Raw genomic sequence first — 27093 nt, forward strand, 5'->3', positions numbered from 1 at the left:
AGTAATGATATAAGATTAGCTTTTCTTACGAGAGAGGTTACTTTCTGTGTTAATCAGAAGAACTATTAATATGTTTTGATAATAATTGCTTGCAATGTCGCGGGCTTATACAGGCAAATGCACACATGTCTGTGAGAAAAGGGATCATGAGATGTTGTTACAGGAGGTACGTGTTTGTTCCTTGTCATTGGGAGTGAATACTAAGATACTATGTTTGCACATTGATTGAATTAACGGTGACAAGGTTACAAAACCTTCTTCTAAATTAAATCATTCATTCATTCGTTGTAATAGTCCATATAATGAATCGTAGACATAAATAGCAATACTGTGTTACATTCATGTTCGTGTAGATTTGAAATAAACCAAGTTACTAATTTAGACCTAACTCATTTGCGACTACTGATTTTTAAAGCTGACAATAATACATAATCGAATATGAAGTGATAACTCTTGCATCTACTCATAATATACATATATAGTACACATAAACCATACAAAGGTAACTGGGGTATTTTGTTCAAGCTGTTTCATGTTTGTTTGAAATGTGATTTTTCAATGCACTTTACATAAGCATTGTGTAAGAAACGTTTGTATTTGATCTCTGTAATTATCTTATCCTGTGTAATGATCAGATCCATCGTCAATAAAAGGAGGATAATATATCAGTTACGGAACTGATGCGTATAATCATTCAATCAGACAACACTAAATGAGATATGTGAACACCTCTTTCAGCCTCCAAATAACAGCCTCTGGCCGAATGCATGTCCAGGTAAACTTTTGTCCCGTGACAAGTGTAAAACAAACTAATGCGCTATTGGACAACCTGTTTTGTGGAGTCACGCCCATTGTCAATCTTCTGAACCTCGTTTGCTTTCAAAACAAATATAAGTATGTCCATCTTCATAAATATTTGGGGAGATTCAACTTCAAGTGTATACATCACAATAAATCAGTATCGTGTTACTTTTTAAAATTCTATAATATATGTACTTGAATTATGGTATTTATTCATAACAATGTGCAGATTAAACTGAAATGTCCAGCGAACCATTATGTTTGATGTACAAGTAGTGTGCGCAAAAAGTATATGCAAATAAATACCATCTCTAGACAATAGTTGGACTGGGTTATTCGGAGTAAAAATAATCGGATTGTAGCGCTTTGAGCGCTTCAAAGAAAAATAAACTCGTCAAAGTGCTTGCTAGTTCTACGTGTACATTTCAGGCATCCTTACGATTATGTATGTTCACCATACACAAACGTTTCATGATAGCTAGATTTGATAAAGCCAAAATCTAGCATATCGATTGGTCAACGATCTAACCAATAGTCAATCTGTATCCAAGCTGTCTAGTGACCGAACGTACTCTTCAGAAATTTAGCCCACGCCCCATCACTTGTCATTTCCAATGTGACAGGTATCTCATGATACGATTGGTCATATATAACAAATCATGGAGTATATTGAACAGTTAAGATACAAAACGACCTATTCGGGAACTTTGATGACGCCCACCCCATGACCCTTTGTCTTATGTATGTGCAAGGAATAGCATTCTACAATATGCATGCATGTATGTTCGTGTGATAACGTATATTTTCTGCGTTAAATCTAGATGAACCAAAACGACAAACTGTGAATCTGTTATATGTAAGTCACAGACTAGCTTATTAGTACTTTCCTTAAAATATTCAGTAAACACTAGCAATGTATCAGCGAAAACGCTTCTTTGATAGATTATTATGCATGTGCGTAAATTCGTCTTTACTGCCATTGACATAGATGTTTTGAACAATTTAATCTCACAGAATGATATGAGAGGGACATCATTTGGTTTAAGTATGTCTTACATACAAAGATTCCAAACATGTGTGAAGAAAGGCACACTTACATAATCCCTTACTTTATGTGCTATTGAAAGTTTCTTGACACCTCTCTGTAATTATCACATGTAGCAACTAATTCTGTTGATCCATCATCAGTAAAAGCAGGATAGCATATTAGTCATGGTATTGATACCCTTGCGTATCATCATTCAGACTACAGTAATAAGATTATTTAGCGCTACTTTTGGTCTTGAAACAACAGTCTCCAGTAGAATCTATATGTAGCCACGCCCCTACTCCCTTATTGAACGGACTGTCCCGGGACAAGCGTAAAATAAACATGTGTTGTTATTTTGTTGGACAACCCACTTGATGGTGCTACGCTTCATTCTCTGTACTGTATATGCACAAATGGGTGCAGTCTGGTGAACCTTGATAGCGATACGATATCAGACAATACACAAATTGTTACATGATAGTGAGAATATACAACCAAAACACAACATATCCACTGGTCAACAATACAATAAAAAATCAATGTATCCAATCTGAGTGACCAATCGTGGCCTTCAGAAATTTAGGCCACGCCCCATCACCTTGCCCTTCCTATGTGACAGGTTCTCACGATACGATTGGTCAAAGTATCAGCCAATATAATGAGTAAGTGAGATATAATGCATTACATTCGGGATATTTTATCAAATCACATGACAGGAAGCTTTGTTTAGCATCAAGTAAGGATAAATGTATCATGCAGTATGTATGTGTATGAATGGTGATGTATGTTTACAGCGTTAAGTTAAGATGAACAAAGTGACAAACTATAAATTTCTATAGGCTCCATGTTACTTACACACCTATTGATACTTTCCTCGAAATAGTCAGTAAGCACGAGCAATATATTGGCAAAAAATGTAGACGATTATAATGCAAGTTCCCCCCTCTTTTCAAACTCTATTATAAATAATATATTATAATTCAGTCAATACCATGAGAGAGACAGGAGGAATTTGTATATTTGTTCATCTCGTACTTACAAAGACCGCGTAGGTGTTGATAAAAATACAGCACACACTGGTAAAGGGGTATAAGAGACACATGTAATAAATTACATGAAATGCTGTAATATATGTCTTCACATCAGCCTCTTTTCCATCTTTACGACACAATTAAATAATCAGTACTTGTATGTGAGACTAGACAGTTTCCTGTCATATCCGAGACCTGCCAGGGAAATCAGGCATGATTAGCACTAATTAGCCTCGTCGCAGCAATCAGGCAGTCAGCGAGGGGTACCAGGTGTTGGGCAGTGGAGCGGCTCCAGGGCTTAATGAGTTAAAGTGTATAAAACTTCTGGTTATATCTAAATCTACAAAACTACCGTTACTATCATGATTATCATGGGATTCCAGACTGATTGGATAAGATCAGGGACTTTGTTAATGGCAGTATGTCATCCTCCCTGAATAGATCATTATTCACAGTATCAATGACTGAACTGGTACGGTCAGAAGCAAATATTTTCCTGTCACTGTTGCCATGATTAATCTGGAGTATTGCTGACTGTGGCATTTAATAATCAGAGCTCCAGATAATTTTTCTACACTAGTACATAAGCATTATTTTTTCATTATAAGAGTAGTGGAAAAACTTAAAAGTATATTTAGAGTGCTGAATGGAATTTAATAGCATGTGTGTTTTATTTCTTACATATATGCACAACATGGCTACTGTTCTGTATACAGGTCAGTAAACAATAAAGAAATACCTTTTCAGATAAATATGTAGGTAAAGACTGTACACCATTGCTGTGTTGCGTATCTGATACGTTTACCTACTGTATTGTGCATATTTTTTATCCATATATACGCTGATACAGCCCCTATCTGGAGTCTTGAATAAACCATGGTCCAGTTCAATCTCATCCTAATTTCACATGTACCTGCAGAAAATAAGTATGTCTAAGATTTATCGGTAAAGTGACTGTTGTCATGTCCTAGCTTGAACTAATACATCAATCAGATATACATGGTACAAGGAATTCTTGTATTTAGACCCATGCAAAATTTAGCCCAAGGGCTAAAATACAGGACTTGTTAGGACCATAGGCTTAAATTTGGATTTATATCTTGGGCGTTCAGAGTGACATCCCAATGTAGACACTTTGACACCCTAGATACTCTCTCTAGAGACTAGTCATTGTCTTAGATGTCAGTCAGTCGTCTCACAGGAGTTGGTGTTGTGCATTAACAAACTGTCAACTTTATCATTCACGTACACATCTCCTCACTCAAGTAAACATCTTCATCATTTTCAATTTAAATTAACAGACCAGTTTCCAGATTAAAGAGTTTTCTAAAATTCTTTTCATTTTCTCAAAATAATGTGCATTAGCTCTGGGCTTGGATATGGTTAAACTATTGCATTATTAGAACAGTGTATTCCCAGAATAAAAGAGCAAACTTCAAATTTCACCTTGTCACTGACATACTCTTTCCTGTGGTGTTACAAAACTCCACAATAAAAAAGTAAACACTGATCTGTGAAAACAAAGAACTGGAAGGAAGGAGCTTCATTTTACTTTCTTGTTGCATTGAACATAAAAAAGTAGAACAAAGTCTTGGCAAAGCCTTTATAACTGTCCCAGATTCTTGAATGTTTGAGCACTGTGCCACCACACTGCCATTAACTTAGACCTTTCTCGTACGACCTCATGTTTACTAACAGTCAAAACGCATAAAGGGAGGCAACTCTAAAGTGCTACCTTAAAAAGTGTGCCACTAAAATACTACTACCGTGATACGAAATGTGACCCATAATAACCATAGGTCCTGATGTCATTGCGAGGATTTAAGATTTTTTAAAAAAAACAAACATTTTGAGATGACCCCCTGACTTGAAAACGCTTCACAGTACAATATACTAGTATCTAGACAAAGCCAGACACTTTGGTGTACCCTACCTGCCCGCTTTGCGAATCATTACCCTATTATCGCATGCAATCGTTTAAAACTTCATCTAAACAGAATCATGGGTGACTGGCCTATCAATCACCACTATTGACATACCAGTTCTATATTTAGGGCTTCTTGCCATAAGGCAAAAGACCTATTGTAATTACTGATGTTTTTATTATTATTATTATTATTACTTATTTTTCCGCCGGATTTTGTTCCAGCCCTACAAAGAGCACCAGTGGACAGAATCGCTTGAAAAAAATCAGGCAGATGCGCACCGAGGTGTAGATATACCCCATTAAAATCTCTAGGCTGTAGGCCCAATAGCAAAGGGCAGATAAATCAAAATTAATTCAAAATTTTCAATTTGAAATGCAAATATCTCCGAAACTACTGCTGCAATGACTACCAAACTTCTTGAGCAGATGCGCAATCAAAATGTCTACAATTTCGCCTGGACGGGTCGAGTCGCTAAAATGCACCGTTTGGTCGCTATTTGCGATTGAAGTTTTTGCTGCTGTTTTTCAGCCCAATTCTGACTACTTTGCTCCCAAAATCTGCTGCACTACAACTACAACAGCTACCGCTTTCAAACTTGCTATACTTTGTCTCTAGGCACCTCCCTACGCAACGACATCGTCAAATGCGACGATGTGGATTCGATGGCCGCCATATTGGATGCTACTTCGGCTCAAAAGTTGTCTACAAAAACGTAAACAGGCTTCTCTCTGAATTTTTTTGCAAGCCATACGTAGCAGATACAGCACTTGAAATACATGTTCTGAAGTTGCTTTTGGCTGGTGAACAATTTTTGTTCTTAGTCATATATCAAAAGTCACGTGATGCGGCCGCCATATTGGATTGAAGCTGTTGAAAGGAAATTTGCAGATTTTGTGAAGTACGCATTTTCCGCAATCCATAACTCTTAACGTTTTGCCAGCAGAACATTGAAATTTTGCAGATATAGAATACCTACCTAAAATATGTAGCAAGTGAAAGTTTGTTGCGATATCTTGCTTAGTTACGCATATTCAGATGTTTACTTTTGTTGTTTATTTTCAACTCAGATGTATTTTCAAAAAATCGCAGCACCATGACTATTACAGCTACGCAGCTAAAATCTTGCAGTGTCCTGTAACTTGATGTGTTGAACATTTTTTGTTCTTTGATGCATGTCAAAATGTGAATTGTTTGGCCGCCATATTGGATTTCCTCAGACTCTTATGACACTACATTTGAAACGCTGTAGCTACTAGAGTTTTACCCAGAATGATGTGAAAATCGGCATAAAGCATCAGCATGAGATGCTTAACATTTCGTGTTCTTACATGTATATCAAAAGTTGCATCGTTTGGCGGCCATGTGGCTTTGAAAATTGGAGAAATCTAATATGCGTCTAAAACGGCATAAAACAGCATATAACTCCCTTACTATTGATCCAATCGCTTCCATATTTTGCATGTGGCTTGGTCATGCGAAGGCGAACATTTTTGGGCGGGGGTCAAAATTCGATATCTCTAACCGTTTGGCCGCCATCTTGGATTGAAGTTTTTCGTTTATCGGGGTTGCCATAGCAACAAAAGTTGAAATCCGAATGACTTGATTTTTACAGCATTGTTACGCACAGTCAAGGGAATGCGGTGTGCAAAATCTCAACTCCGTACGTTGAATAGTTTCTGAGATAATGGATATACAGTGTTTTGACGGACAGACGTACGAACAGACAACGGACAACTTTGTCAGCAAATCTAACCAGCGCATATGATACAGCGGACCCGGGCAAAGCAGAAACACTAATTCCTTTCAGTCTAAATGCTATAACTATGTCGTCTTAGCTCGCAAAAAAAAGTGCTTTTTCTTAGGTCTAACCAGTTAAATGACCTTGACACGTGACCTTGGTGACCTTGACTAAAAAAATTGTTTGTTTGGCATGCTATCATATGCAAGTGTCAAAACCCAGAAAAACTAAAAAATAACGATTTTCTTATTAGGGCTTCTTGCCATAAGGCAAAAGACCTATTGTAATTACTGATGTTTTTATTATTATTATTATTATTATTATTTATTTTTCCGCCGGATTTTGTTCCAGCCCTACAAAGAGCACCAGTGGACAGAATCGCTTGAAAAAAATCAGGCAGATGCGCACCGAGGTGTAGATATACCCCATTAAAATCTCTAGGCTGTAGGCCCAATAGCAAAGGGCAGATAAATCAAAATTAATTCAAAATTTTCAATTTGAAATGCAAATATCTCCGAAACTACTGCTGCAATGACTACCAAACTTCTTGAGCAGATGCGCAATCAAAATGTCTACAATTTCGCCTGGACGGGTCGAGTCGCTAAAATGCACCGTTTGGCCGCTATTTGCGATTGAAGTTTTTGCTGCTGTTTTTCAGCCCAATTCTGACTACTTTGCTCCCAAAATCTGCTGCACTACAACTACAACAGCTACCGCTTTCAAACTTGCCATACTTTGTCTCTAGGCACCTCCCACACACAGTCACATCTTTGCTAAAATGCACTGTTTTGACATCGATACACACTGCATTAGCTAAAAAAGAAGAGAAAACATTTGAGACGTGCCCCCTAATGAAAGGAAAGAGTGCGCAGCAAATTTACTAATGTTTCTGCTTAGACCGCTTTAAATATCTATCGAAAGTGCTTGCTTCTATGCACACGTCACCATAAACAATACTAGCCATCAAAATCCCCAAGTTTCTGCTTATTAAGGAAATAGGGACTTCTTTTTATCACCGACGGCCCATGAATACGCGGCGGAATGTGTCAAAAGTTGGTGCAACATTTAACGTTTAACCATTGGAAAGAGCACGAAAATCTGAAGGAAAGCGGGAGGACAATGACGGCCGCGCCTTCAAACATCTGTCTCACAAGACCGCACACCAGCACTCACTCTTGCCTGTCAGTTCAGTCGTTCCGTTCAAAGTTGGCGATATGTATGAGTTCTGTTGATATAAATATAACGTGTCTTTGTGTATGTCAAAAGTGCTAGCGCTTACCAAATACATTTGATCTGAGCTTCAATTAAAATTAAGTAGAGTTATTTGTTGAAATGCCTTTTATAGGCCTATGAATCTATCTGACAACAAACTGAAAATGCGAAAAAGTTAAAGGTTTTTGTGTGTTCTGTAGTGGATACGTGGATTTATAGAATTACGTTCATCAACAAGCAAAGGCCGAAGTGTATCGGTCAATATCGCTTCTGTTCTTGGCGTGGGGCCTCCGATGAGTCTCCTTGCTTAAAACAGTGTGGATATTTACCGATGCAGCGAGGAAACCATGAATGTAACTTATGATTACTTATACTATATTTTCGGTCGAGCTTCCGTATTCTATTAATATTATAAATAATTTTACATGCATTTGATTGGATTTCAAGATCAAGACTTATTGAAAATCAGTTTACTTCCATCTCTCTCCTTTTCACCCTCATTGTCTCTGCATCAGCATGAAATGCACGTTAAATTCATTCCAAGCCGGGAGGTGACAAATTGGGAGCGTCTCGCCAAGCACCGATGCGATAGACTGACTTGCTGGTGTCATTTAAAGTAATTAATCACAAATGGCATTGTTTTCACACTGAGTTCCAGCCCATGCTTTAATTAACGAGTTCACAGATGTTAGCAAATTTACACTGTGTAGCGTGTCACACTATGAAATTTATGATATATAAGCGTTCATTAAACTTCTGACAAGTTAACTTACGAAGATGGCGCTCCCAAGCTTGCGAACCTAAACTACAATTATTTTCCACTTTAAAGAACAACAGATGTAGGGAACAATTCCATGCGTCTCGCAAAAGATTATATATTTTTGAAAATCCCTCAATTTGTACAACTCAGTGGCTGGTCTAAAAATGTATTAAAGGTGCATAACATATATGCATGTTATCTATGTACTGTGATTGTTTAATTGTATGAATCGTAACAGAAGTAAAATAATATTTTTTACAGGTCCCATAGATTTTTCATTCATCCTTTTGAAAATGGCAAAAATAAAATGTTGCGCCAGGTCGACGTGCTAGAAGGCGCTGAAATATGCAAATTAACTAGGTGTGGCAGTACTTCTCCAACCAAATCTTACCTTGTTTGGACTGATGTTGTTACCTCTTAATGCATAGACTTTTTAGTGTAACATGGAGTAGCATATATGCGTTCATTCTCGAAATTTCTCATCTGTGAAACAATAAACCGAGATATAAGTGGAACAGCGGTATTTTGCCTTCTGTTCCATATACCTGTCTTGTTTTGATAGTTATGGTTTCCTGTTTAAAGCACAAAGCAGGTTTTAACAGCACAGCTACATTCCAAACATACACAACCATAACTTACGCCACATCAACCATAGAAAGATTAAATAGCCATTTTGTTCAGGTTTTATTAGTCATTTAAAATATTCTGTGTGATTTAGCATATCTACAACCTGATGTATCTTGTGCTCATGATCTAGCGAAATATTGTCACTGAAGCAGGTATAGCTGCTGTTAACTTGTTTTTAAATTCATACACAATCACAACCAGTATCATTTGGACTATAGTAACGTGCTATCGTCCTATGGTATTGAGCATTCAGCTGGTACTGGTATGATGTTATGAATATTATAAGTCAAATTTACATCAATTGAACCACGAAAGTGAACACACTGAATGGCGTTGTCTATCCATCTAGACTAGTACTACGTTTGTGCTGGTAGTGTGAAATTTCCAAGATTAATTTGTTGATTAGTCAACAAGATCAATGGTGTTTTTTCCTGTATGTTATTGAAGTTAGATCACTGGACATGTTTGTTTTGTTCATTGATATAGACTTACTTAATACAACATATATTATATATATATATATTTAAGTGACATACCGTGAATCACATTCAGCTTAGGCTTTTATCTTTTAGACATTTTGAAAAGATTGTTGTGAAGTGTGCATGCTTTGATCACTGAATGGACAACCACTAAGTTTTTTTCTCTTTTCATGCTATTTTACAAGTAGCATCTGTTTCAAAGACTATAAAAAGTGAAAGCGACAATCATTATGTTTGTTTGATTGATATCCTAACACGGGTAGCATCTGTATTTAAAGCCAATATGAATTCAGAGTAAAAGAATGACACATTTCCCATTACTGACAATAGCATGTATCTATATTATCTGTAGCCATGACTACTATTGGAAGTACGTCACAGATGCAAATGGCTGTATTGCATAAAATCCAAGAAGCCCTCATCGCTGCTCGCAGCTATATTGTTATTTCTACAATTCGATTGAAAGCCGATTTTGACCCTCAACCTAAACGATCTTGACACAAATGGTGGACGATAGCAAGGACAAGAAGGCCCCATGAAAGGGGTGTGGTCAAAGCAAGCCCTCTCATTGGTCGACACTTGTACTGTGAAGCATTTCGAGTTGGGAGGTCATCTATAAAGTTTTATATTGTGTTTTTAAAAAAATCTTTAATCCTGGCAATGACATGAGGGCCTGTGATAATAACTATCACTCAAAACTCTAAACATTGTGACTCAATGATAACCATCACTCAAAACTCTAAACATTGTGACTCAATAGTAACTATCACTTAATCAATGGCAATACAAGAAAACACTCTCTCATAACACTCTCTCCCCCTTATGGAAAAGCAAGTTTCGCAGAAACTTTCTGTTATGATTATTGCGAAAAAACTAACATAATAAGATGACATGTAATAATATGAATAACATGAGAAATATCTTGCAGAATTACTATGATATAATGCAGATACACACATACAGTATCATCAAGTCATAATACATTTACAACCTGAAACGTGCATCAGCACAAACATTGTCTTTCCCTTAATATGTCTAATCACAAGATTGAACAATTGCAAAGTCAAACTACACCTCATAAGTCTCTGATTCTTGTTCTTCATTTTATGATGAAAAGTCAAGGGATTGTTATCAGTAAACACTTCAACTGGGAAAGTAGTTCCTAGGTACATCTCAAAATGCTGTAAAGCTTGGAAAAGACCTGATGTCTCTTTCTCAATGGTAGAATAATTTCTTTGATGATTGTCAAACATCTTGAATAAATAACAAATAGGGTATTCAATTCCTAAATCAACTTCTTGAATCCAGAGAGCAACTAGACCTACATCACTTGCATCAATTTGTAACTTAAATGCTTTAAAAAAATCTGGTGCCTGCAATGCTGGAAAATTCATGAGTATGGCTCTGACTTTTTCAAATTCAGTCTGACAAATGCTATCCCACTGGAATTTTACCTTTTCCCAAAAAAATGCGGTGATACAACATCTGAGAAATTTTGACAAAACATTCTATAATAACCTGCAATAAACAAGAATCTCATGAGGTTTCTCTTAGACTGAGGTACTGGACAATTGCTTCAACTTTAGTATGTACCTCGCTGTGCCTTACAACATGCCCTAAAAATTCAATACGTGCCTTCCCAAATTCACACTTGGTGAGATTCACAGACCATTTTGCTTCAGACAGCCTTTCAAAGAAAGCTTGAGTTAACTTCAGATGCTCTTCCCACTACATGTCATAATTGGAGACATCATCCATGTAAGCATTGACACTATATCAAGACCAGATGTGACATTGTTGACAAGTCTCTGGAACGTTGCTGGTGCGTTCTTCAGACTGAACGGCATCACTTTGAATTGATACAGTCCATCTGATGCAGTGAATGCCAATATTTTCTATGCATTGTCTGTAGTGGAATCTGCTAGAAGTTCTTCAATAAGTCAAACTTACTTACATATGCAGCTTGACCAATGTGATCAACGCCATCGTCCACTCTCAGAATTGGATATGAATCAGTTTGGGCGAGTGCATTGACAGCTTTTCACGTCAGCACAGCAGCGACAACCACCTCCATCACTCTTTGGCACAAGAACACCATGAACTGTCACTGGGTTCAATAATGGCATTGTCCAGCATGTATTTCACTTCTTTCCACAGAATTTCAAGTTTCACTATTCATGCGATATGGGTGTTGTTTAACAGGCACAGCATCACCTAAATCTATGTCATGGCTAACAACATCACATCAACCAGGCACATCAGGAAACAAGTGAGAACTCAAGAATAAAATCTGACATTTGAACTTTCTGCTCAGGTGATAAATGTGATAGTTTCTCATCAAGATCAGCTAACACATCAGAACTTTGGGGGAACATTATCACTAAGGTCATCAAATTTCACATCGCTCACACCATCATCAATGTTGTCAACATGTTCACCAGTGTCTTAAGTACAATCAGTAAGTGGGGAGAGTGTGGCAATGCAGTTGACCTGTTTGTAAACTGTCATGATATTTTTTAATCATATTTACATGACACACAACCTCTTTTCGTTTATGACGGCTGGGCGTCAGGACAACGTAGTCTGTGTTGCTAACCTTTTTGTCAACAACATATGGACCTTGATATCTTCTCTCAGTGGTTGACCAGGAATAGGTAGTAAAACTAACACTTTCTAATCACAAATAAATTTTCTCTCTTTTGAATTTTGGTCATAGTTTTGTTTCATTCTTGCTTGTGAAACTTTCAAGTTTTGTTGGACCTCAAAAGAAACAGCCTTATTAAGCAACTTCTGCAATTCAAGATCCTCACCCTGAGCTATAATAAGCTGCTCCCTGGAAATAATGTGATCCCCACCTGATAAAGTATCATTACCATCATCACTGTCATTACCGATCAACAAATCGACACAAGAAACAAGACGAAGAATTGCTACCTATACCCTGAAGCAAAACATCTGAGTTTGCTGAAGGCTCATCAGAACAAGAGTCATCAGAAGATGACATATCCCCCCAGCCCCAACGTTTGAAAGGACAAATCATCTGACAGTTACTTATTGTTTTTTAAGACTAAGTTTGAATTCTTTCCTTTGAAATCATGAAAAATATAAAATGCCATATATCTGTAATCAGCAAAGTCACCATTTCAAAATGTGTCTCATATATCTGATTTTTGACTTGTGCTCCGCGAACGAAGCCCATCCCTCCATTTTGAGACTAAGTCTGAAACGTTTCCATTGAAACCGGGAAAATAATAAATCACAATAAGAGTCATCAGAAGATGACATATCCCCCAGGCCCCCACATATTTGAAAGGGCAAAAACTCCTTCCGAACTACAGAATCTGGGGACATACTCTCACAAATAAAACTCCTCAGAACCACCTGGAAAGAAAGGCTTCGGTGCAATGGACACAAAAGCACTTGGGAAACCTGCAGTCTGATTTTTAGACTGGAGTTTGGAACACGCAAAAATCAAATGAAAATATGCATACACAGGATCAGAGCAACTGCTTTGCATTAGCATAGTCCATAACTCCCTAGGCCACTTGAAATTTTTCTGAAATGTATAAAATATATGTCTACCTCTTTCTTATTAGAAGGGGGTACAAGTCTAGCATGCCTTGCAATGTGAAAAGAGGAAGAATCTTAGGGTAGAGAAGGGTTTTCAAACTTTTTCATTTCCCTTTCTTCTTTTTCTCTTTCCTTCTCCATCTCAAACTTTTTCATTTCAATTTCTTTTTCCATTTCCATCCTGTTCAGTTCTTCCTGTTTTCCACCTTTTAAATTTGTAACTGATTTTCAGGTTTCTTTAATTCCAGTTGATCTGAACATTCCTCTTTAACCATTTCCAAAACATTATGTTAAAAAAATACCTAATGAAATAGTGATTCAATACAATTTTCAAAATCTGAAATTTTCTCATTGCAGGTTTGGCATCAAGTTTGAGATGTGAAGAAATTTGCAACAAATCTGATTTGCGCAATTAACTGACTGTCTCAAAGTCAGGGGACAATACAAACTTCTTAAGTTCAAACACCATTTTGCTGGGTCCACAATTAACTTGTTGCTAAAGGGCAAAAACTGAAATAAATTACACAATAGGTCTCAAATGTCAAATGATTGAGCCCATAATTTTGTTATGGTTAATAATTTGCCATGACAAAACGTATAAGAAATCCCCTATGAACCAGCAAAATATAACACTGACAAGTCTAAAATATTCAATAATATGTCTTGACCAAACAGCAAGATACAATATTTCACAATAGAGGTTTCTAGTACAATGCAGAGTCAAATCTAAAGTAATGGTTCTCAAGTATATTAACTCACCAAAGTCTTGGTTTTTAGTGAAACAGTTATATTAAATGTTATGCAGCAAGCGGTCTTGAATGTAGGTCTAATGCTGACAGATGTAGGTAGGCCAAATGATGACAACTTCAGTATACCTCCGAGTCCGAGCCTTTATATTAAACTGTCACAGATTCTTGAACATTTGAGTACTGCGCCAACACATCTCCATCAACTTAGAACTTTCTTGTTCGGCCTTGTGTTTACCAATAGTCAAAACACATACTCACATACAGAAGAGCGCCTAAAGGGAGGCAACTCTAAAGTGCTACCTTAAAAGGTGTGCCGCTAAAATGTGACCCATAATAACTGTCTCTCAAAACTGTAAACATTGTGACCAAATAATAACTATCACTTAATCAATAATAATACAAATTACAGAAAACACTCTCATACAGTAATGGGATTATTTTCACCTTGGTCTTTCTACTATTCATGCAGCTCCTTTTCCATGATATTTCAACCTAACAATGTTATGCCCCATTATACGGCTATGATACTCAACTTCTTACGCTAAAGAAAGTTTGGTGTCATGAGCTGGTCTTCCTATTCTCCTTATTTGAACCTGATCAAACACATTTTGGATGAGCTATGAAGACTATGTGACAACAGATGAATTATGCCTAGACTTTTCAAGAAGTTGAAGCACTTGTGGGCCAAAGGCAACAACTTTCAGTTACTGTGTGTTAGAGACCTTCTCGTGTCCATAAATGCACGTTGAGATGCCATCCTAGGAGATCACATTATCTATTGACTTCATTTTGTTCCAACAGTTTCTAACAACATTAGGTTCATGGAACATTATGCATTCATATTCCAATATAATACTTTTGCAATCAACTTTATATCATCTCTATCGTTTACCTCAGTGATATTTTCATAATAATGACATTTTCATAACAATGAGATATGTGTGAAGTTTCAAATTTAGTTGAGATCACTTACCAAAGGGTATCAACAGTGACAAAATCTTTGGGAAGTTTTCGAGATCGGCTGCAATAGCATTTGAATTTATAGCCTTTCTTGAGATTATTTTCAATATTGCAAAACAATATTATTCAAACTCTATATCAGTGACATGCATTCAAAGAAGTATTTTGTATGTACATACGGAATCTGCCTGTGGAACAAAACGTCAATTTCCAGATTGCCAGCACTTTCCAGGACAGCATATCTATCTGATGCAAATGTGAACTTCCCTGCAAGTTCTCCTGCAACAAATGTAAACATGGTCTGGTTATTATCAAAGAGGAAATATGCAACAGGAAATATATATAACAATATAACACTAATAATATTGCCTTTTCAAATGTTTCCCAATCATACAAATACAATCATATGTTCTGACCTCTTGAAGACTTCAGATGGGTTCATTTTCTGGGACAGTGAGTCATTACATATTCCAAATGTTGTAAATGTATTATTCAAATTTGGTAACAACATATCCAAATGTCATATATCATAAGATGAGTGAGTGAGTGAGTGAGTGAGTGAGTGAGTGAGTTAGTTTAGTTTTACGCCGCTTTTAGCAATATTCCAGCAATATCACGGCGGGGGACACCAGAAAATGGGCTTCACACATAAGATGGTAACCATGCAAAATGGTACACACAACAATCACCTTCTGGGGCCTTGCCTTGTTTGACTGCATCATTTAGAGTTTTCACTTTTGTTACAACATCTGCCAGTTTGGGATGGCGTGGAGTTGTTATTGGGCGCATTTTCCTCCCACCCATCATGGCACTGACTGCAGCATGGCGGAATCTGATGAATAAACGTTATAAACAAATATTAAACCACAGTAACTATTCAACAGTTTCATTCATTTTTAAGGTTAGATATTGTGTAAGAGAAACGTTTAAAGCTACACAATATAATTTCTGGTGTCTTGGAGGAATTAGAACCCTTGAGTACATAACTAGTACTTATCCCAGATTTGTAGTTGTAGTCTTACCATTTTACCCAGAAGAAAGCAATATTGTTAATCTACCAGGCATATGTGGAATACTGACATCACAGACACAAGCATGTGAAATGTGATCTAAAGCTGACTACATGCATGTAATCTGGCAAAGCTGGAAACTACACTGCCAGTGTTGGTTGATACAAGTATGCCACATCATTAGAATTACTAACATCTCATTGTCAACATACATACTTTTCAACACTCATACGGTACAAATTGACACATGGTCAGCACAAACTGTAAGTCAAATTTGGGCCTTTGTTAACAGATTTGACAACACTTCTGGGTCTAGACATTCAAAATGTTATTAGCGCTAAGATATTATAAAATATTGTTATGCTATCATAGTGAGTGAGTGAGTGAGTTTAGTTTTACACCGCTTTTAGCAATATTCCAGCAATATCCGCACGAGGAACATCAGAAATGGACTTCAAACATTGTACTCATGTGGGGATTTGGGGATTTCAAACCCGGATTTGAAAATTGAGGAGTCCATGATAAAATTTTGATAATTGTGTTGAATGAATTTAATAACTTTGTAATTGTACATTGTTTCGTTTCTTAAACAGAGAATATTATCACAATTCATAAACAAAAGTCATCAGAAGATGGCATATCCTTCCATTCGCTACATATTAGAAAGGACAAAAAGCAAAAGGCACCACTTTGGGGGGTCTAGCTCACATATCTGCCAAGCTTTGCACAAACATAATTAGAAACTTCCAGTTGTGCTCCAGACACAGGGCCCATCCCTCCCTTTAATGGAAAACAAGAAAAATACAAATGACAAAAATCTGTAAATAGCAAAATGCCCCACTTCAACATGTCTCAGATATATACCAAGATCTACTGAAAGATATCAAATGGTTTTCGAGTTTTGCTCTGGAAACGAAGCCTATCTCTCCCTATTGAGAGAAAGTCAGAATTGTTTCCATGGAAACTAGGAAAATGATGAATCATCAAAACTGTAAACAGCAAAAGGCACCACTCTGGGGTCTGCCTCACATATCTACCAAGTTTTGCTGACAAATATTAAGAAGTTTTTTTTTGGAAATGAAGCTCATCCATCCCTTTGAGACTAGGTCCGGATTGTTTCCACGGAAACCCAGAAAATGATCACCTAAATCTGTACATAGCAAAAGGCACCACTTTGGGGTCTGCCACACACATTTGCTGACTGATATAAAGCAGTTTCCGATTTGTGCTCTGGAAACGAAACACACATCTGAATATTTAGACTGTCCAAAATGTTTCCATGGAAACCCCCAAAAATAATAAATCACAAGAACCTGTCAATAGCATAGGGCATCACTTTAAGTTCTGACTAATATATCTACCAAGTTTTGCAGAAAAATATTGAAATTTTTTTTGTAATTATGCTCCGGAAACAAAGCCCATCCCTCCATTTTGAGACTAAGTCCGAAACGTTTCCATGGAAACCCCCCAAAATATTAAATCACAAGAACCTGTAAACAGTAAAAGGCACCAACTTAGGTTCTGACTGATATATCAACCAAGTTTTGCAGAAAACAGAGTTATGCTCTGTAAACGAAGCCCACCCTGCCAATAGCCACAGATCAAAATGTTTCATTGAAAAACAAAAAAATAAAAATGCCAAAAATCTATAAATAGTGAAAGGCACAACAATAGATTCAGACTATTATATCCACCAATTTGGGTCTAAAAATACTGAATGATTTTTTAGTTCTGCTTGGGAAACCAAATGATTCTGGACACACAGAGGGACGGACAGATGGACAGACAAGGTGTCGACTATATCCCCCATATCAACAATACTACATGCCTGGGGGATAAAAACTACACATTTTAAACAAGACTGGATCCATAGATCAGTTTCATGTTATACAGCAATTTATTTAAATTTTGTAAGCAAAATAAATAGACAGATCCTCAACAGAAATGAGAATCAGTAAATATTTCTGCACATGTACATGCAATATTTAAAGGAAACACATGGGTAGGGTGTTTCTGCACCTATGAATAAACTGTCCTTGAGAGTACCACAATTGTGCAAAATTTATAATGTATGTTTCAAACAACAGTTAATTTTTTCATTCAAAGATCCATATTTTTATAATAATGAAAGTATATCAGCACAGTACTTCAACATCTATTTTGAATGCTTGCAGTATGATGAAAGTTACGATCATCTAGAATGTCCTCTAGAATGTGAGTAATTTCAATGAATAATATAGTGATCTAAGACATAAAACTAAATAATCTTTTCACATTGTTTTCTGCTTGTCTTCATCAAAGAACAAAATGTTGCCATGACAGATATACATAAACTTGACTCAAAATGTATCCATGTAAACCTGATAACCATCATCACAATACTGTTATTGTCTGTTGTTTGGATGTCCCCATCATGTCTTTTGGAAATTCTTTGTTTTTCCATGTCAAACACAAATGATTTGTACGGCAGAGATAAGATAATTATTGTATCATTGTATCATTGTATAATATGCAAATTTCAGATAGTTTCGAACAATTATACTAATTCAAACCTAACATATCCTGTTTGAATGTAAATTTCCATGGTCAATCATAACTAGGATAGTTTAAAAAATCTAGACCGAGGACAGACTAAAACTTCTGGAGCAACATCCACGCAGCACTGCTACTTGTACACCATACAGTATCACAGTTCAGGCTGGATACGTCGTACACAACACAGTATCACAGATCATGGCTAATGCCCCCTTCACAAAATACAGTATCACAGATCATGGTTAATGCCCCCTCACACATCACAGTATCACAGATCATGGCTGATGCTTCCTCATACAACACAGTATCACAGATCACAGATTGGTATTGATGCCTCGCATACAGCACGGTATCACAGCTCACAGATTAGTGTTGATGCCTCGAATACAGCACAGTATACACACAACCAAGTATCACAGATCAGGGCTTATGTATGACACACAACATAGTATCACAGATTAGGGCTGATGTATGGCACACAACAGAGTATCACAGATCAAGGCTCATGTACGACACACAACACAGTATCATAGATAACGGCTGATGCCCGACACAAAATAAAGTATCACAGATCAGGGCTGATGCACAACATATGATATAGTATCACAGATCAAGGCTGATGTATGACACACAACACAGTATCACTGATCAGGGCAGATGTACGACAGACAACATAGTATCACAGATCAGGGCTGATGCCTCACACAACACACACAGCAATTTTGTGCACAAGATTCAGACAGACATAAGTACCATTAGTTAGCAGTTCCCAGTTGCCACAGGCACATGCCAAATTAATAAGTTTCTTATTCCCAGTATACTTTGTTCTTTGCCATTCAACAAATACATGTCTATTTGTTTTGTCAATTTCACAATCAATTTCTTTTGTTTTGTCCATTTCAAATTGTGTCTTCTGTAGTTTGTACAAAACTGTAAACATAGAGATTTTTAAAGCAATTTAAAAAAATATGTTTTCAGTCATATCAAGCAACTCTCTTATTCATTTGACTACACTCCAGTTTTAGTCTGGTTGAGCTCTACACCTCACCTTTCTAGAATTGTGAAAGTGCTTTTGTTAAGAACAGTTAGTAGCATCTCAAAGTCAATGCATGGAACTTTACAAACACCTAAAAATGCTACTTGTCAATGAAGACTATTGATGGAATAACAATCATTCATCCTTGGACTACTGATGTACTTGTGCATTCATTAATATTGTTTTGAACAAACTATCTTATGTTGTGTCCAATACAATGTGTCACAGACACTGACAGTTGTTAACACTGCTTGCCTTGTTTCAAAATGAAAGACAGATACATTCAAAGACTAAGATGTCATTGTCATCTTTGGCAGGTGATATGCCTTCAAAGCATCAACTGCCTAACTGTCAGTTTTTGTGATGACCGGGACTCTTGTAGCATTTCCAACCAATGTGCTTTTAGGTAGACCTACCTGATCAATATTTCTAACCTACGCTGGACAAAATTCATTTTGATACAGTCTCGGTCAGTGAAATATAAATAACAATAGTCTTTGTTTTTAACAAGAACAAAAAGTAAAGTTCTACCTCCCTCCTTACATTTTCAAGAAATATGCTTGAGAAACATTTAATGCTATTTTTTATACTTACACTGATTAATTGGTTAAAAATAATTTGATAAAATGCCAATTGTAAACAGTTGGAGAATTAGATCAGAAAACACTAAAGTATACCTAACATGATAGCTGGTACAATGAAAATGAATGTCTCAGCCAATCAAAATCTGATATTCAAGTTTAACACAAGAAATACTTTATGATACTTGCAAGAGATAGTTATCATACAAAACAGTAACACACTTCAGATATAACGCCATTATTTAGATAACAATAAATACTATAATCACATAGATATATATTTAAATACCTCTCAAGCCCTGTAAGAGGCTGTTGCTCCTCAATGTCGAAACATGTTTCACACTTTCTGCAGATTCAAACCAAAAATGTGCCTAACATCTCAGCCATAAAACTACCACCCTACACACTGGTCTCACTGCAAATCTGCAAATTCTTGCATGTACAAAATGGATTCCCACTGCATCAATCTTGCAACAGAACAAATGTTCAGTGAATGAATGTACAACAATGGGTCAAATGTATACGTCAAATTTATGAGATGGCTGAGATGTCCAGCACACAGACAACATGGAAACAATACATCACACACAAAAGAAATGAAATTCACTTTGTTTTGTTTTTTTTATAAAATAAGAAGTTTTAAAATAATGATTTTTAAAAAATTATAAATGTAACTGAGATGGATAGTCTTATTATGTAATTTCTCTTAACTAAAGTGGTGTAGGGGTGTATATTGCAACTGAAGGTAGCAGCTTTGGGAAGGTAGTAGCTTTGGCATGGTAGGCCAGCAGGCTGGTGGCAGGATGTGGACAGTCAGGCAGAGAACTTACCTCAACACCTACAAAATTACCTGTAGCATTGTGAACTAACACACTAATTCTCATCAACGTTGCACAACAACTGATGCAGTAAAGAGCAGACACATGGCTTTCACATGTCACATGATGTAATTGTATAAACAACAAATAAAACAAGTAAACATTGTAGCTCAACAGGCTTTGTCAAAGTTTTGAAATAGATTTTTCCACATCTTTCAGGGGCCAGAGGAACAAGAATATTCAATATTTTCATATTCAACATTTCTGGATGCTAGGACTATTATGCTTCAATGACATATTCATTGAATCAAACTGTATCCCTTTATAATTTAATTATGTATCATTCACCAGAATCGAATGTTCATAACCAAAAATGTAATATATCAATGCAAGAAGCAAATTAGTCAGCACTAACATATTATTTGTCAGCAAGGTGGTCAATGGTCATTGTATTTAAAAATTATGACCTTTTTTCTGATTATTTCAAACATCATGCTGACAGGTGATCTATATCATGCAACTTTGGTCCATAGAATTTCATTCCAAGAGCACTGTAGTAGCAGAGGCAGAGAGTAGGCCAGCACACGGACACATACACACACATGGACACAGGCAGTTAGCTGCGTAACATGCAACAAGGTGGGTGCATGGAGGAACTAAGGAGAGGAATATATCATGTCATGAGAACTCTACTTTTCTTTAACCATGTATACCTGAATCTGGACATCCATTGTGGAAGGAAGAAAGAGAAAAGGCATGATATAAATAACATGTTGTGAAACAGCATCAGTTAATTGTCCTGACTGGCAAGGAAAACAGTCATATTCTCCTCACATGTAACATCTAGGGTAGCAAAGAGGAGATGCTTTTGTCATGGCTTGATGAGTATCTTTGGGACTGAATGTTTCTGACATATAGTACCTCATAATGTTCTTCATAAGTGCTTTTTCCAACAAATATACCTCTGTTGCTTCTGAAACCTTTCCAAACTGCAAGATCATGTCAAAAATCAGAAATCAAAGATGGTATGTTACATGACTGCATTTACATTACTGTAATACCCATTGATTATATGAAGTCATATGTAATTATATCACCAAGTTTCAGTGATATATTAGACTCAGAGGTTGACTGCCTCTTCTTCAAATGATAGGACTGTTTGGAATTGCGGTCATATATATCATGCATTGGCTTTATATGGGCGTATTTAGTGTTGGCTTCAGTCAACCTTCATAACATTTTCTCAGTTTCTGGGAACAGATGGTAGATGTTGTTGAGGGAAGCTAAGGGATGTATCACACACTTTGATGGTGTATGTCTATTTTAGTTTACATCAGGTATATGCAGATGCCGCCAGATGGAGGCCAGTCCTTGTAGGAATAGACTGCCCACATATACATTATCTAAAACACACACATTGTTTCAGAGCCATATGTAAACAATGTTAATGTACTTCATCTATGCCTGAAATTCACAACAGGTTTTATCAAATGAAAGATCCAGAAAGGGTGCTCTCGGCAACAAATTATTGTTTCATTCTCCCCTCCACTTCACTTACATAAATTGACTGGTTCAAAATATATTATCAAGATTACACATTTAGTCTCAAAATGATTTGCATAAGTTAGTTTTACATCAAAAAAGGTACCTGTCAGAAAGCTATAAAAAAATTGCTGACATTTCTAACAATTTTGATTTTGAGAGCATTTTTAAGAAAGGTGACCATGTTTTTATCACAAGCCCATACACAAACCTTAGTGTAGAAGTATTACTACTTTCATTACGAAATAATCACCTCTATATGAAGGTGCAGTCAGTGAATAACTAGTTGATTGCAGCAGTTAAATATTAGTATTTATCGACAATTTTCATATATCTGTGGTGCATAAGGAAAAATGAAAAGAGCAGACCTGATGTTGCAGCAATGGTTTTCGCTTGCATCACACATTTTCAAACCTCATTGTACTTTTACAACAAGCATCGTCACTAAGTGACATAATTATCAAATCAAACTTAAAAAGAATGAAAGTGAAGGTCATAATTTAAGATGAAGTTAAACGTCAACAAAAACATGACCAGTCAAACTCTCTTTATATCTTGCTCTGTAGTTACACACACAAATACTCACTCTGACCTTGACATAACTGTCATAGTGTATGAAATATGCAAAAACAGTAATAAAGACAGTGCTTATTGAAAAATATTCAAAGGGAGTGTTGAAAATCTATGAAGAAATTCAATGAACTGTTCTTGAGATATCTTGCTGACAATCTAGTTACACATGTTGATATCTTCAAAGTGTTGCTGTGACCTAAAAAATTATGTGAAAGTCACCAAAATCCACTAGGTCCTGAACCTTCCCTGGACGAAGCTTGATGTCAAGTGAATGGTTCTGGAGGTATCTTGCTGACAACGGTACAAAATAAGAAAAAGAATCTAGTCTATGGTTCTTTAGATATTCCAATTCGTATATATGCAAAAGAGGAAAGGAAGAGAGAGAGAGACAGAAAGACAGAGTGAGGGAGGAGAGGAGGATAGGGAAGAAAAGGGAGAAAGGGGGAAAGAGGGAGAGGGGGAAGGAAGAGAGAGAAGCAGGGAGAGGAGAGAGAGGGTGATATTTAGTATTTAGATATATGATGATGTTAACATTTTAATTCTGAAGGTGACTATCAGAAACCACACCTTTAATCTTAAACCAGTTTGAATCCATTCAATCACATCTGTCATGCATTTACACATGACATTCTTTGAAGCCGATGAAACTGACCTGAATAGAGCAATACTTGTAAGCAGTGTCATTTGGAAACCAATCCCAAACTAAATCTACCTTATTGCTAACCTGATTAGAACTTGGTAGAACCTGTTATTAAAATGATTATCAAATCATTAACAAAGCATACAAACTTATGCATAACATCTTCTTGTTTATAGCATAGAGCAAAGTTGTGATGTAGATTTTCACACAGATTCCAAAGGTAAACAGTTATACCTATTGCTTAATTATTTCCTTAATAATTTCCGGAACACCGATGAAACAAGTATCACATCATTAATGTAAAACCACCAGACTAAATTACTGAACAAATCTGTTTGAAAAATAGATCAACAAAACTCATGAATATACAAGACTAAACATGGTCCTAAGTATCATTTTCAGTTGAGGTTCTTGAGTGATCAGATGCACTTTTATTCGCTTCCTAGAACAAAATGAATTTTACAAGACCATGGTAAAATGATTAAATTTTTTAACTGTCCATATTTCACAATATGTTAGTAATTGCCCAAGAAATATTAATGTAATAAAAGAAGTCTCAATAGACACTGCAACACTTAAGAACTCCTGGCCCCAATTTCTTGAAACTTAAGTCTGAGTTTTTACTTAAGTTCAAGTTTTTGCTCAATTTTGAATGAACGGAAATCAGTATCAAACTCAAACTTACTAGGCAATCTGAGTTGAGTTGAGTTAAAAATTCAGCTGCTTCAAATTGTTCATCAGTTCATCTGAGTGAATTGGGCAGATGGTTGACTGAGGCCTTGCTGAGATTGGTTGAGTGGTCAAACATGATTTCAGTTATAGTGAAACCAGGTTGAATTACTGAGAGAAAAGTATTATATAGCACAAAGGTGAAGTACATTGTGGCACAAAAAAAGAAAGAAAAGGAAAAGAAAAAGGAAATAAACCTATATGTGACCATGAGCACATACATTGAAAATGTCCTAAAAATAATGTACACATGTCAAGCAAGTATACTTAATAGTCCATTATACACAAATATAGACTGTAGCTGATAGTACAACAGTCTGGCATGTGTTCATATATCATTAGTACAATGAACACAAAAAATAAGTAACAGTGAATCTTTCATGACTGGAAAATATGGATGTAAGAGACATGGTTTTGATGTGTTTAAAGTAGTGGTCCCTGCCATGTTGTCAAGAGCTTGTCCCAGACCGGATTTCACTGTCATAAAGGTTGGACAGTAAGCAAGAAACTATCTACATGTTGAGGGCAGATATTAGCTATCACTTAAAGAAGTGAGCATCTGTATTCAGATGGCTATATACAAACATATATCTTGGTACCAAGCGAACTTAAATAATGGTTATCTGTGCAAAAAATAGAAACCCTAAGTAAACAAAGTTTTGGAAGCAGAACAAAAGATCCAGAATGAATTCAGCATTCACCACTGAAATATGATACTATACATCAAATTTTCTGACATTTAACAAATTAAGTGTCATGCTTCTGTGCTGATTTGGCTATGTTTATGTATGTAGGGGAGAATGGAGATTCACTTACCAACACATGTCCATCAAGTCAACAAAGAGGTTAAAGTGGCAATTCATATACAATCATAATATTGCAAAGGGTAAGGCATGTTAGTGAGTATGTGAAAACAGCAATGCTCTCCTTCATATTAACTCAATATATAGTGTATAATGGTATGAAGATAACAAGTAAATACACAAAAATGGATATTTTTTCACATTTTTGTTTGACGATCAAAATAGTCATCATTGCAAATAAATTTAAAAGCACTGGAAACTTTGCACATTCTATCCTGATATGACTTACAGGCAATCATTTGTCATCGACCTATACATGTGAGCATGAACATGTGGTGTTAGAAATGCCACTCTTCATCAAGCTTAAATGTAACTTCATTCTTTATGTGTATTAGTTTGCATGCCAGTGAGTGTTTGAGTAAGGGATTTGTCCATGTACAGGACAGCTGCAGTGCTTCCACAGGTCCAGAAAGGTACTGGTATTATCAGGGCATTCCAAACATGCACAGTAGTATATTGCTTTGAATTTACCAGTGTTAGACAAGGACATTAATGTTATGATTAATAGGGTCATCATAAAAATTATAAACGTAGTGTCAGAATTGTAAATCAAGAAGCAATTTACTTGTCCATTTCCAAATCGCATGATTCAAAGATAGGTGATATCTTTGGTCCGGGATACAACACGCTGTAAAACACATGGACAGAAACCTTCATCATCAGCTTGTCATGTTAAGGTTTCTTTACAACCAAACTATTAGCTTACTTCTGTTATGTCCCTAGCATTCAATGTGAATATAATCTTTATACATAAAGTCAAATCTAGGAAAGTGTGAATTATTTCAGTAAGTCCTTATAACTGACAAATATGACATGATAAAAGAGTGACTAACTATTTATAAGGATTAGACAATCAAATTACACGTACCGAGCACGTGCAAAGGCTTGAGGCTCCCGTGAAGACTTGCGAACAATCATCCTCTCTCTGGATGGGGGACGTTCATCATCCCTGTTGTCGCTGGAAAACACAGAAGTTGAGAAATAGATTGGCCAAGGTAACAGTAGCAACTACCCAACAGCTTTCAACAATGCTACATCTACAGGAGTCCACATGGTCAGCAACAGGAAGAAATACTATCCATGCAGAATACTAATATTCTGAAAAGTATTCTATTTCAAGAGTGCACATAATGATAGACATCGTTCATGAGTATCACTACCAACATGTATTATGCAATAAATTAAATGACTGTTTTTAATCTTATATCATACAGGATTTATCACATTAATGAGTACACAAAAGAAAGTATTATGACAAAGAAAAATGAGTGTTAAGGTTAGAATATAGCATAGCACTGACACACTATAGTGATTGGTACATTTCTATTTGGCATATGTGTTGTAATATAAATAGCTGTAGGTGTTAACAGTACACAGCTCACACCAATGAGGCTAACTCTTAATATTAATACAGAAATTTTAAAAATGGACATCTGTCTTAATAGCATTGTTTCAGTGTATGAAGTGATAAATCTACAAATTCAACTGCCTGAATCCTGGGACTCACTGAGCTGAAAATCTATGAGTCCCTCACAACTTTTATGAGTCCCTACCAAAAATTAATGCCACATATATTATTCAAACTAGATTATTGCTGTTATGAGAGTGTATTTTCCTTGATTTGAGTTGTTATTAATTATTATTGCGGTAGTTGAAATTGGGTCACAATGTCTAAGCTTTCAGTGTCAGTTATAAAGGGTCACATTTCGTACAGAAAATTATTTCTGTGGCACGCCTCTAAGGCAGTACTTTTAAGTTATCTGTCCTTGGCTTTCTATTTGTTGACTTCTGGGAGACTATTCTAGAGCAGTCCATGTTAGTGGTGATGGTCATATGTGCTTGAACTTTCAGGAAATGACTGAATGAATGTACACGGATGCG

General features: G+C 36.2%; 1 protein-coding gene across 2 annotated transcripts in view; it reads right to left on the minus strand.

The window, feature by feature from the left end:
* Nucleotides 1–27093, minus strand: part of LOC137278128 (sodium/calcium exchanger 2-like) — a 125750-nt gene that overhangs the window by 35313 nt on the left and 63344 nt on the right. Inside the window, exons 8-12 of one of the 2 annotated variants that reach the window (XM_067810276.1) lie at nucleotides 26081–26170; nucleotides 25778–25840; nucleotides 20337–20393; nucleotides 15575–15717; nucleotides 15065–15164 (exon numbers count right to left, since the gene is read on the minus strand). In XM_067810276.1, coding sequence (XP_067666377.1) covers nucleotides 15065–15164; nucleotides 15575–15717; nucleotides 20337–20393; nucleotides 25778–25840; nucleotides 26081–26170 — 453 coding nt within the window. The remainder of the gene's footprint in view (nucleotides 1–15064; nucleotides 15165–15574; nucleotides 15718–20336; nucleotides 20394–25777; nucleotides 25841–26080; nucleotides 26171–27093) is intronic. The other variant, XM_067810277.1, reaches the window with a different exon arrangement.

The sequence above is a fragment of the Haliotis asinina genome, chromosome 3 (assembly GCF_037392515.1).
Source record: "Haliotis asinina isolate JCU_RB_2024 chromosome 3, JCU_Hal_asi_v2, whole genome shotgun sequence".
NCBI classification, from domain to species: domain Eukaryota; kingdom Metazoa; phylum Mollusca; class Gastropoda; order Lepetellida; family Haliotidae; genus Haliotis; species Haliotis asinina.